Source organism: Polyodon spathula, chromosome 8, assembly GCF_017654505.1.
Source record: "Polyodon spathula isolate WHYD16114869_AA chromosome 8, ASM1765450v1, whole genome shotgun sequence".
In the NCBI taxonomy this organism is placed as follows: Eukaryota; Metazoa; Chordata; class Actinopteri; order Acipenseriformes; family Polyodontidae; genus Polyodon; species Polyodon spathula.
In genome coordinates, this window is record NC_054541.1 from 39,213,908 (window position 1) to 39,227,837 (window position 13,930).

At 37.3% G+C, this 13,930-nt stretch overlaps 1 protein-coding gene across 1 annotated transcript; it reads right to left on the reverse strand.

Annotated features, from left to right (window-relative positions):
• Positions 1 to 602: 602 nt before the first annotated feature.
• On the reverse strand, positions 603 to 10,238 carry chkb (choline kinase beta). Its single transcript, XM_041257896.1, has 11 exons — positions 9,422 to 10,238; positions 6,148 to 6,256; positions 5,595 to 5,708; positions 4,951 to 5,084; positions 4,366 to 4,470; positions 3,897 to 3,955; positions 2,952 to 3,039; positions 2,581 to 2,689; positions 1,555 to 1,661; positions 1,266 to 1,347; positions 603 to 814 (listed from the first exon to the last, which is right to left on the reverse strand). Exons 1-11 carry the CDS (start codon positions 9,799 to 9,801, stop codon positions 758 to 760), a joined length of 1,344 nt encoding a protein of 447 aa, XP_041113830.1. The 5' UTR covers positions 9,802 to 10,238; the 3' UTR covers positions 603 to 757.
• Positions 10,239 to 13,930: the final 3,692 nt, after the last annotated feature.

A 13,930-nucleotide genomic window follows, 5' to 3' on the forward strand; every position in this document is an offset into this window, starting at 1 on the left:
CCCCACTGTTTTACAGTACATTGTCGCTAAGCATTGTGCTTTTTTTTTGGTTCATGTTTCACTCCATTTTTAGGTCTAGAGTCCAGGCTGCACTAAATGCACGTCTTATATTTACTGACCACTGAACCAAAAATACATTTAAAATAAAATGGAAAAACCTGGGGGCTCCCGAGTGGCGCATCCAGTAAAGGCGCTCCACATGGTGTGCAGGATGCGCCCTATAGTCTGGACGTCACCGGTTCGCGTCCAAGCATTCCTTTGCAGACCAAGGACAGGAGCTCCCAGGGGGCTGCGCTCAATTGGCAGAGCGACGCCTGGGGGGAGGAAGGGCTAGGTCAGCCCTTCCTGCGCACCAGCAACCCCCGTTCTGGCCAGGCACCTGCAGGCTTGTCTGTAAGCTACCCAGGGCTGCATTGTCCTCCGACGCTGTAGCTCTGGGTGGCTGCACGGTGAGTCTGCAGTGTGTAAAGAAGCAGACGGCTGACGGCACACGCTTCGGAAGACAGCGTGTGTTCGTCTTCGCCCCTCCCGAGTCAGTGCAGGGGTAGTAGCAGTGGGCTGGACATTACTAAATTGGGGTGATAACAATAAAAAAATAATTGGTGACCACTAAATTATTTTTAAAAAGAAGCCTGACTCTGAAGATTATACATTCACATAACTGGAAAATAAATCCAGTGGAACAGGGGATTCCTTTAGAAATTGAAACTCAGATTCTCATCTTTTTTGAAGGGTCCCCTTGAAATAAATACAACTGCTATGCAAACAGTTTTTTTTGTTTGAAGTAGGCGTCGAATCGAGAGTGCGCATAATCCTGAAAAACAGAACGAGAATGAATGATAATTACTGGTCAGTGCAATGTCCTACTGTGTTTTATATTAAAATGGCACTGAAACATGTATGAAGCAACAATGTTTTTAAATGTACGGCATGGATACACTTTACAAAATAGAAAATGTCCTTATTAATGACTTATTTTTAAATGTTTTAAAATGGGACAGGTTTTACTTATAAAGCGTACTAGCTGGGACTTTTTTTTTCTTCTTCCTTGAATACATATTTCAATTATGAAGTGGTTGCAATGCATTTTTATCTTTTTGCACTTGGACTGGTTAGCAATGATAATGTTACAATGCAAATGATTCCTTCCTTGGAATGATAGTTTCTTTCCCCCAGCTGAATATATACACAGGATATTGGGGGATGGGTGGAAAGAAAGAATATAAACATGAATAGTCATAGAAATAAAGAATTCATGTACTTACCATGTATCCAAACTCTATTGTTGACAATTTAGCTTGTATAATGGACCATAAACCCCACAAGAAGTGGGATGCCAATGCAAATCTAAAGCAAAGAATTACACAAAACAAAAAACACACAATTAACTAAACTTTTTCCACAAGTCATTGTGTAAGTTGTTGGTTGGTAAGGTGAGTAAGCACATATGTTAGTCTCTTTCAAAAGTGAATACTCAATTTACCACAATGACCATTAGAACTTACATAATGGGGAACTATTGTCATGTCAACTGACACATGAAGAGGTCTTTACCTGTTAGTTTCAATAATCATTTCTTCTTCAATCTTTGCTCGATCGTCATGTTCTACATCTCCCTTAATCCCAGAAAATTCAGACAAATAATGGCGAAGGAAATGCAACTAAAAGAAGAACAACATTCAAATGATTGATAATGTCAATACAACATACAGTAAGATCCTTGTACTGTTCTATACAGGATCCAATTTCTATTGCCACATACATGTACCTAAACCCATACACAGGGGAAGGGAAGCAATGGAAAATAACTATTTAAAAATGAAATGTGTATTCCATATTTGCATGTTACATACTTCAAGTAAAAAATAAATAAATGAAAAAGAAACCATTTGCAGGACATTTAAAGTATCTGCAGATCTCAGAAAGTAATCTTTTTCCAACTTCCTGAAGGAATGTGATTATTGTTGCAAATCACAAGCATGACTTTAGCACTCATGGCTACACTAAGTTATTTTTATGTTATCTCATGAATAGTTAGTGACCAGATCTTCTTTGTTTTTCATGGTGACATACTGCATTGCGAATATATTATTTTGCCAAGTATGCTGCGTATTGTATAAAATCAACACTAATATTCAGAAAATCCAAACTATTTTTACTTACATGAGGATATTTTAATATCTACACCCAGCACCTGTAGGAAGGGACAAGCTCCCTTCTGCCTACTCTGTACTATTGCCTTGTAAACAGTAACAGATTACCGTAAGTAACGCCAAATTAGTTTGGGGAACTACAATATTGTTACTGATATTTTATTTAATGAAAATGTAAACACCTGTGATACCAGTATGTCATAAAAAAACATGACATACGAGATTAAAATAAAATAGGATAAATAATGAGATAAAATAACCAATGCATTTGTTTTAAACGTCTTTATTAATTTGTGACTAGTAAGCTCACTGACTCAACCAAAGGGCTTGTTTGCCAATGACAGAACTAACGTATGATATGGTTTTCCATGTCATATCCTCTACATGTTACACCAAAGCACAGATTATTTTATACAAAGAATCTTACCTGTTGCTCTCTGCTTGGGTAGTTCTCCAGAGTAGCTTTGAAAAAGGGCCACTGGTTGTAGGTATAGTCGTAAATCCACTCACAGAAATGGTTGCCAATATCAAAACCCCTGAAAACACAAACAAAAGCTTGCTTTACGACACAAATCAATAGACACATATGGCTTTTCTGATTTGTTTGTTCTTTTATTATGTTGAACGCCCAGCTGACACATTCCTAGAGGTAACCACCTGATATAGTGAAATGTTGCACCCTAACTTTTCCCGATCTCCTTCCCAAACAATGTGCTCTTTTGTTATATCACTGGGCTCTGGAGGAGTGTGGGTTTGTTTGTTATCATATGAAAAAATGAAAAAGTTATTCATTTTCACCTGTAATTATAGCTGCTGTATTCAAAGTCTATGAGCATAAGTTTTTCTTTGGAAGAGGGCTCTCGATCAGCCAGCATAAGTATGTTACCTGAAACAAGAGAGAACAGTTAAAAGACAAAAAGAAAATCTATGCAGTCATAGTCTGCACTATAGTCTTAGTAGTGACTTAGTACTGACTCCAGCCAAGTTGGCATTTGCTTTTTACACAATGCTCACACAAGCAGTACCCACAATGGCCCACGCTTTAGTCTCAACCAGGCACTAAATGTGTTTTGAACACACATTGTATTCTGGTGCTGATAAAACTTTAAACAGTGTGTAGGTATATTGAGTGCTAAGAAGCTGTATTCATTACCAGATTGCAATATGAATTTAAAAGGAAAAAAGAAAGAACACAGAAAAAAAGGGAAGCAAAATTTTTTTTAAAAAGACTGCCAGGGGCACTGGAGCCCAGGACTGAAGATCCCAACAATTTGCTAGATCACACATGACATTATTTTGAACCTTTCTACCAGACTTTATACTCCTGTGTCTTTCCCAATGTTTCAGTTGTGAATACTAATTTCTAACAAAAAACAGTATTATTGTAGGAGAAATGCAATCTTTTGGAGAAACATTGGCAGCTTTTGCAAAATAAGCAAAATGTGAATGTTTTCAGTTGGATGTTGGCTATACAGTCAGTGGGATGCTCTTAAAGAGAATGCCAGAGACTCCTGGTTAGTTTGCACATTGCTCCTCCCACCGATAGCCGATTTATTAGACAGCCAGCGCAAAGCAATGAATGCCTGCATTCTTAGCTGCCTCCCTTTGTAGGTTTTACATCACAACAAATACATTCTGGTTCCCTCACATATAATCATTCAATAACTGCAGCAAAGAATAGATGATGTGATTCCTGCCTGCCAACTGACTAAGCTACTATATTATGTCTTTCTCTTTTTTTACCTTCTTGCACATCATTATGACAGAAAACCACTGGAGAAGAAGTTGATTCAAGAAGAGCTCTGCAATTAAAAACAAAAAATAAAGTAATGAATTTAGGAAGAGAAAGTGAAAAAACTTCTGAGATCTACTATGTTGACACCAGTGTTATCCTCAAACCACATACATGACTCTGGAGCAGTGGTTCCCAACCCTGGTCCTGGGGACCCTCTGCATCTGCTGGTTTTCATTCCAACTGAGCTCTCAAGAGTTTAATTAATTAACAGTGCTGGCTCAATGAACTTAAAAGGGACATCACATGACCAAAATAAACAACCAAAAATGAAGAGCCCTAAATATATCACATAACTGATACTTAGGGAAGTCCTTGGCAAGTTTCAAGTTCCATCAGAAAATATATGTTATGTTTCTGTCAGTTTGACTCCTTACAGTAATCCTCTTCCTCATAAGCTTACTATCATTCCCAGTTTACCTCAGGCTCTCCATCTCTGCAGGCAGGTTGTACTTCATCAGTTTGTTGAACTTTTTCAAATGGGCTTCTTTGGTAAATTTCAATGTCAAAATCTGTTTCATATACCTGGGGATCATATTAATAATAATGATATTTATAAAACAACAGGTTCTATACTATAGCTTCTAGATTGCACTTTTTGTAAATCTCACATCTTCATATGGATGATCCATTCTGTATAACATTTGGCTTTTTGTAGATATTTTGTACTGTTACTCTTATGTTTCTGGATACTGGTTTAATATAAAAAAAATAACATTTGAATATCTGTGACACATAGGAGATATGTATATTACATATTTACAAGACTAATCACTTTAATATAACTAATGTTTCTATACATTTTAAGGGTTTGACAGATGCTAAAATATACCAACATAAGAGAAAACTGCATAGCTTAAAATCTAAAACCCCAGCAGAACCTTTACAAAACTTTTAACAATTTCAAGTGGTGGGTTATATTGAAAAGCAGCCTTTAAGTATTCCAGTGTCCTGAATGAGAATGGAAGTAGCAGGCACTATTACTGCAAAGTACGGATGTCATACCTCTCTATGGTCCCAAACAGCCACTTGGGCTCCTTGTTGAAAGGCATGACCATCCCATGGAATCGGGACATCTTCACAGCAATCTCCGCAGAGAGATCAGGAACTCGTAGCTGCTCTGTCAATAACCGATTGCTCTGGAAATGCAAAAAAAGAGGAATACGAAGATTCAACATAAAATAGCCATGTGTAGAGGGGAAAGCAGATGCAAAGCATGATTCGCACAGGACTAAAAATCAGGTCTAGTAACCTCCCAGACGTGAACTAGTTCTCACCAATTAAAGACGATAAATTCAAAATAAAGTGCGATTTTGTGGCCAGAGAAGACGAATTTTTGCATTTTCACCCGTCCCCAGTTTGGCTGGTATTGCTGAGGTGAATACTACGGAAATGCTTACATCAATTCTAACACTGACATGGTCGATTTCCACGGGAGTAAAAAGAAAAATCGGTGGACCTCTGAGAACTGGGAATAAATTTCACCTTTATCAGTAAAAATTCAGATTCAAATTGTGGTGATTTTTAGTAAGAAATCTAAAAACAATTTAGTTTAAGTGTTTACTACGGAAGTTGCTTAACATATAAAAAAAATGAGTTCTGCGAGTTCTTAACCAGGTGTGACAGTCAGGAAGGGTAGGGTTTCATACGGGAATGTACTGCTCCAGCCGCCCCTCAGGGAAGATCCCATAGAGTCGTGGTCCCAGCGCCCGTTCTGCTAGGATTGCAAACATCACACTCTCCTGAACAAGGGAATCGACCCCCTAGACATGAAAACAAATAGGAGGTGTATTAGTTTTTGGTTAGGTGTAACAATAAGTATTATTATTAACATGTACATTGGGGACTAACCAAAATAAATGAACACTCACATGACAACAATGATGCATGGTGGTTAATCTGGAGAGGCACCTGATATGTTTCATATTTTTTACTTGGAAGAAAGGATGTCATTAAAAAGAGGTAATTTTTCACCAGTAAAGAAGTGAAGTATTAAAACCATGTTCAGGGCCTGCTTCAGTTGATGTAACCACTGCACGCAGAAGTTCATATGGTAAAAACAAAACATTTGCTAGAAATTATGGGTTATAAAGTATTAGGCCTCACTGATATCCTTTCCACAGCTCTATTAATTTCTTAAAGAACTGGACACTTTCAACATGAACATTTTCTACTAAAGATTTTAGTGTTTGTGATGTTTACCTGTAAAATAGCTCCATAAACTCTCAGCAAAACCTTGCGAGGCTCCTCTTCAATACTGAGCACATGGTCCGGTAGAGCGCACAGGTACAGCAGGTTACTTAATCCACCACTAAAGGAGACAAATTGAAGATCGAAGTCAGCATGTCAACACACACAGATATCTCCTTCTGGAAATTACAAAGTGATCCAGCCGAATGATGCATTCACTTTTAAAACAAATGTATGCCTTTAATTTTCTATTCATAACAATTTACTATTTAGCCACATAATAAATCCAGTCTAAAACAGTTTGGTATTCAAAGATCCCCATTAATAAAAATGTAGGGACCACGAGATGTCCGATATTTTTAGTCTGACAAAGTTCAGCTAACATACGCTGGCTAATAACACTGTGTAACATTTTTTTTTTTTTTTTTTGTTCCTGGGTAGTAAGTGTTATTTCCTAATTGCTTATGCCTCAAAAGTATAGAAAATGGCTATTATTCCCCACAGACTTTGCTTTTGTGACCAGGACAGTAATATTTCAACATATCACTATTTCCAATGGGAAAATGGGCAAACGTGTGTCTTTTCGTTCACATAAAGTCAGAAAAAAACCACATATGAATCCAAATTAACATGTATTTATACTAAAGTAATACAAAGATGACTACAAAAGATTTAGAAGTGAGTAGTTTTGAGATTTACAATTATACTGTAAATACAGTATAATCGTACCATGAATACCAGATTTCAAATTAAGATGAAGACTACATATTCTAGAAGATCTACAGTTACATTGATTTAAAATAAATAAATAAATAAAAATTGTACAATGCAAAGCTGTTGGTGCACTGTGTGGAAGAAAGTGTCCAATATTTAATGTTTAATGATTTAATGATTTTGGCCACTGTACTGCAGTCAGTCTGGAGTTTGTCACAATACTCTGCAAGTATGTCTGCGGCACGTAGATTAGGAAATTCACAAATTATATTCTCAAATTTCACCGTCGACATTTTGCTCCACATGATTGTACGTCTTTATAGCTTTCTTTAGTGTTTTTATAACCCCAGTTTCTGTGACACAACTACTGCACGGCAGCTTTCTGTATTTCAAAAGGAACTACAGTATGATTCACAGTAAGCACTAGTCTACACATCATTTGTTATGGAATAAAGTCCAACTTCAACACTCCACATTGCATTAAGCATGCAAAACCTGGGAAAAGGTCATGTCTACTGTACCTTGTCAAACACACCACAGAATAGATCGTGTTCACAATCTGAAGCAAGTTAAACAAGTAGGCTATGCTATACTATAATAACGTACTAAACAGTTTCCTGCCACCAAATTTGAGCTGACAGCTATGAGTTACCAATAAATCGAAGATTAAATAAAGAACAAGCCTGCACGAATGGACCAATCCAAGTAAGAGGCCAGGGGGTAATCAGACCAATTCAGAAGCCAATCATTTTTAAAAACATAAAAAAAACAAAAAAAACAAAACCCTACCCCAGACACTGCAATGCAGGAAATGCACAAATCGGTTTAAATGCTGCAGTATCCTTGAGGACTAATGTGAAACTGCAACCTAAACTTCACAGACTGAGCAGTAGTTAGACCACGAACCTGGATTTAGTTGAAATAGTTTATATTTGGTCATCACCTAGTAAATTGATAGAAAATTAACAAAACAGAAAAAAACAAGAAGAAATATGCAGATTGATTTTTGTCCAAGGGGTGACAATACTGAGTGTTTTTTTTATATAATATGTGGTAACTACACAGGGAATATTGAGTGTACAAGGAGAACAGGTAACACTTGAGAGTTTAGCTCATATACTGTTTTCTGCTACAGTAGCATGGAGCCATGGAAACGCTCCCTGCAGTACAGGAACATATTTCAACATACTTGGCTAAAGTATTAAGCCAATCCCATGTTATAAATAATTATATAGCAAGGGATTAAGGTAAGGCTTATTTGGCATGTTCAGTTGTGCTTGTAAGGCTCACGGAGTAACTAGTGGCAGGCAGTTTTGGAGAGTGGAGAACGTTTCCATTCCTAACATGCGGAATATAATTAGATGTATTTAAAAAAAAAATAATACAAAAATAAAAATAAAAAAAATCCAACCTGTTTGCGTCATTAACAAAATAGGTACTGTGTACAGTAAGAACATAAGAAAGTTTACAAACGAGAGGAGGCCATTTGGCCCATCTTGCTCGTTTGGTTGTTAGTAGCTTATTGATCCCAGAATCTCATCAAGCAGCTTCTTGAAGGATCCCAGGGTGTCAGCTTCAACAACATTACTGGGGAGTTGATTCCAGACCCTCACAATTCTCTGTGTAAAAAAGTGTCTCCTATTTTCTGTTCTGAATACCCCTTTGTCTAAACTCCATTTGTGACCCCTGGTCCTTGTTTCTTTTTTCAGGCTGAAAAAGTCCCTTGGGTCGACACTGTCAATACCTTTTAGAATTTTGAATGCTTGAATTAGGTCGCCACATAGTCTTCTTTGTTCAAGACTGAACAGATTCAATTCTTTTAGCCTGTCTGCATATGACATGCCTTTTAAGCCCGGAATAATTCTGGTTGCTCTTCTTTGCACTCTTTCTAGAGCAGCAATATCTTTTTTATAGCGAGGTGACCAGAACTGCACACAATATTCAAGATGAGGTCTTACTAGTGCATTGTACAGTTTTAGCATTAATTCCCTTGATTTAAATTCGACACTTTTCACAATGTATCCGAGCATCTTGTTAGCCTTTTTTATAGCTTCCCCACATTGTCTAGATGAAGACATTTCTGAGTCAACAAAAACTCCTAGGTCTTTTTCATAGATTCCTTCTATGATTCCTTAGAATGGAATATTGTCCTTAATACAGCAAAGTACTATAACTGGATTGTAAAATCAATCTAAAATGAAAAACTACAGGATGGTTCCTTATCTTGTTGGGATGGATAGGAGGGCACAACAAAAACATATTACTAACATTAATAATGTCTCAACTGCCCTGTATGGTACAGGTGGTGTTTTTAACAGTTGCTTATTTATAAAACATAAACGTTCCTTGTAATAATATTTTAGTTGCCCTTCCTTAACTAATGCCATGGTTGAGTCTTCATCGCGGTAAGTGGTGTGGTGACTTAACCGGATCTGAAACCTTTTTTAAAACAGTTACTTGTATACTACAGCACACTCCGTGTTCTTAATGTTATGCAAATGCTAATTCTAAAATTACGAATAACACGGGTCTGTTGAATTACTATTATTAGGAAAATAAATTTTAAAAATACCTGATAATACCAATTTGAAATTCATCTTCAGAAATGAGCTTCCATGATCCAGACAGGAATCCTTTACACCAGGCGTATGCCCTAAGTTTCGTATCCCTGTCCACCTCCTCGGTTCGGCCATCCCTGTGCGACTCGTCTTCTGAGTCATCTTCCACACAGGAACCGTCAGCATTGCCAGCCCGCGGACTGGAGGCCTTCAAATGACCTGGATCAACTGCTTCACATCGCCGAGAATCACCCACCAGAGACTCAATGGCATCTGTGTCCTCTGCATTCAGTCCTATATTTAACGTGTTTTTGCAAGCATTTCTAACTGAATTAACAAGTATCCCGTCACTGGTGCTCAACGTCAATTGTCCAGCAGCACCAGAAGATTGCATATTTTGTAGAAAAAGGATTAAAATTAATTTACCGGTGCTGTACTCCTGAATTTTCTTAATAATGTAGGCTGAAATACCTATCAGATTTAAACACAGAAGTAACGTTTCAAATTAATCTGTACGAAATATATTTTTTATATATTCATACTGCGTTTTTTTTTTTTTATCAACATCAACACTACATTCAAATTAAACTCAGACTTGAGATCATTCTTAAATTGTCAATAAAAAAATTAAGTAAATAATAATAATAATAGCGAATACGTATTCTGTAAGCTCTCCTAGGTGTCCGCTATACAATAATTGTAGATAATAATCTTCGTTTCGTTCCTATTCTTCTCTAGATATCCTTGTAACTACAGTAATTACCTGCTAATGCTAACTCACGACTTCAGCATTGACAATTTCACACGCAAGCATGAGTAGTGACGACTGCCACTCTTAACCAATCATTCTTTCTGTAAGAGCTTTAGATACATCCAATAATGAACAAGGTAACAATCAGAAGGGCTAGAAAGGTGGGCGGGCAAATCGAGGAAAAACTTGTTACGAAGCACATTTGGAAGAATTCAGCACACTGGTGTATGCATAGGCATACTAATCAATTTTAAACATAGCCCCTGTTGTGTAACATAATGCGTAGTAGGTTACACAGCAGGGATTTATGGAAGGCCATTTGGGTCAAAAATGAATTGCGTAGTCACGTGTCAAATACATTTGGACCAATCAGAGCACAGAAACGACCACGTGTACCAATTTTAATTGGTACGTGTTCTAAAAAGAAATGGTACGAGCTACGTATATGCTACGTTTGTGGTTAGTCATTTTACATTAGTGATTTGTCATGGCAACATATTAGTTTGTATTCGCTTCTTATGCACAACGTAATTGGCACCGTAGCCAGTAACTTTTGGTGTATTATTTAGACAATAAGACATCAATTTAAGTGCAGCCGTCTCATTTGTGTTTGGCATTTGTGATTTTTTACGTGGTGTGATCCTGGCTTGGAAATGGATCTTGTTTATTATTAAGTATAATACATTTGCTAATAATTGTTATCTCTCAGTCTCCTGCTTTACCGTCAAAATAGTAAGGGTCATCACAATCTATTCTTCTTCTTCTTCTTCTTCTTCTTCTTCTATATTCTTCTTATTTTCTATATAGCGGGGGGGGGGGGGGGGGGGGGGGGGGGGGGAGATGGGGTTTCTTTACGAAAGCCCCGCCGACTATTGAGACCCGGGGTTTATTATGTAACATAACTAACATCTTCAATTACTTCAGATGTAATTATGGAGAAGTCACTAACATACAACCTTATTGCATTAACATAACTAAATTGCAGCATTCCAGCAACATTGTTAAAAGGTTGTGCAGTGGGTATTAAGTAACAGTTATATTTTATAACACAATGCCGCTGTATTGTACACCCATTGTACATTGTACAATAAAGCGAATGTAAACGGATATGCAAAACGTTACAAAATGAACAAGCTGAAGAACGAATCTGGATTTAAAAACTGAATTGCATCTACCATTTTGAATAATAATAAAACCAATAAAATTAACTAAAAAGACCACATCCAGTGTAACGCGCATTGCACTATTATTCATAACTCGTCATTTACAAAAGACCAGGCGATTATTGGAAGTTTTACGGTGACAGAAAAAAATACTACAGGAAAAGTAAAGGCATATAAAAACACTGTACAAACAGACGGTAAACAATTGGAAAGGCACGTTTAAAAAAGCATGTTTTGAGATCAAATGCTCAGATTCCCTGATCACTTTTGGAATGAATTTGTATGTATAGTAAAAATAGTAAGCCTAATGTATCGCAGTACTACACGTAGTAATTTATTACACAATTCATTTTTGACCCAGGTGGCCTTCCATAGAGACTGGGGGAGTTGAGATGTGACCCACATTTTCCAATTGCAAACACCCTTTTTACTTCGCTATTCAGGCACTGGGTGAGAGCAAGCACACGTGCAGTTGGGCATCCACTGAGAAGTAGCGTTTTATTGACGTCATCCGTCAAACGAAAGCGCGCAGATTGGAAGGTAAATCGTGGCCGGCCGGATTTATTTTGCTTTTGCAAACCAACATTTTCCGTTTTAATTACCAGCTCTGTGCTCATTATTTCAACGGGGCGGTACTTGTTTATTTCCTTACTTTAATCTTTTTAGAGGCAAAGATCACAAACTCACTCGCTGGCTGGTACACCAAGTGACTCATGTGGCGTGCACATTTAACATTACGTCTTAATATGCTTTTATTTTGCATAGGTAAAATGAGCACTTGAGCGATGAATAGCTTTCGCATTTTGGTGTACTATTTGAATTGCTGGTCGAATCAGGTACCTTTGCTGTACCTTGATCCTTGGGCAAGCTCTCTGCTCTCTAGTAATTGAGTCTGCACTCTGGAAAGACACGAACTCCTTAAAATAATGGTGCTAGAGTTTACAGATTTTAATTCAATGAATGTTAACTCTACCAGCTTTCACAAAAAGTTGACAGTATGATTTGTGTATGCAGTGTATTGACTAAGCTAAAGGTTTTAAAATGTCAGTATTTGTCCTGTAGAAATGCCCTCCAACGTGGAGATCAAAGCTAAAGTGCATGATCTACAGCAGCTGATACAAAATGCAAAGCAACTCAGCAAATCAGAAGGACACATAATTATGCAACAAGACACATTCTTTAATGTCCTCACTGGGCGCCTAAAACTTAGGAATTTCTTGGTAAGTAACAAACTAATATGCTTTTAGAAACATTTTGAAGTTTTTTATACAGTTACATTTTTTTTTTCTTCCCAAGCAGAATGGTAGTGGACAGTTGATATTCTATGAACGCCCAGATGTGGATGGACCAAAACTCTCTAATTATTCCATCTCGCCCACAACTGACCCAGATGGTCTAACAGTAAGCACAATAAATTTTCTATCAGGCTGTTGTAATAGCATAACGTTATGTTGTTAAAATGCTGTAATAAGCCTCAGATCCAATAGGAGTTATATAGGCAAGTTGTCCTAATAAAAATAATTGATGTTGTACTGGGTTCTTTTTAATATTTTTAATGCATATATTACATTAATTTAGTTTTATGCTTGTGTTTTTAGAAAGTGCTTGCAGATTCTTTGGGCATCATGGGAGTTGTGAAGAAAGAGCGGCTCCTTTATATGGTGGGGCAGACGAGAGTCCATGTGGATACAGTGGAGGGGCTGGGGAATTTTATGGAGCTAGAGGTACCTAAGATCCTCTGACTCTGTGTTTTTACAGAGAGTTGTAGTCACTTTTGTTATCTTGTATGTGAACAATCACTGAAAATAAAAATGAGTTACACAGTAAGACCACATGCTAGATGATCGCTACCTAGAGCACACATCCCAGTTTGCTTCCCAGACCTCTTCTCCACCTCGAAGGTCCAGGCACAGCTCGACCAACTAAGTTATTTGCCACTGCTTCAAAGGGTAATGGTGATAAGTGCATAAGTATTTCTGGTGTGAACAAAAACAATGTTAAACGGAATGTAAATAATGTGACTTGTGTCAGCACTAAACCAATTGTTATCAACCTCAACCAGAAAGCATATTGCTTTTAGATACCTGCTCATCCATCCTGTTACTCTCAGCTACCTGTCTTCTTAACAGCTCAGTTAGTTGCCTTAATGTATGTCGGCTGAGAGCTGATCAATCAGCACTTTCCTGTCTGACATTCTACAGATGCCAATTCACAGGTAATTAAATAATTAAACCTGGGCTCGTTTTTATCTACTGTCAGCTTTTATATTAAATAAACAGTAACACTAAATGTCAAATGCAACAAACTAAAAGTATTGTACTGCCTGTGAATGATCCTGTAGTTATTACTGAGGACAGTGATATAGTGACTGCACTATAGTACCAATTGCAATGAACCAAATGCCTTAAAAAAAAGTCTGCAGGGAGGTTTTAAAGATGTTCTCAATGGCAACGACCACACTATATCATTGTTCTGCCCCTAGAGGTTTGGAAAACGCCTTACTTTATGCCAGTGCTGTACTAACTTGTTACTCAAAGGAATAGAATTCCTTGATGTGTTTTGTCATTGCATTAAAACAAATTGCTTGAAAATCAAATACAATACATTCT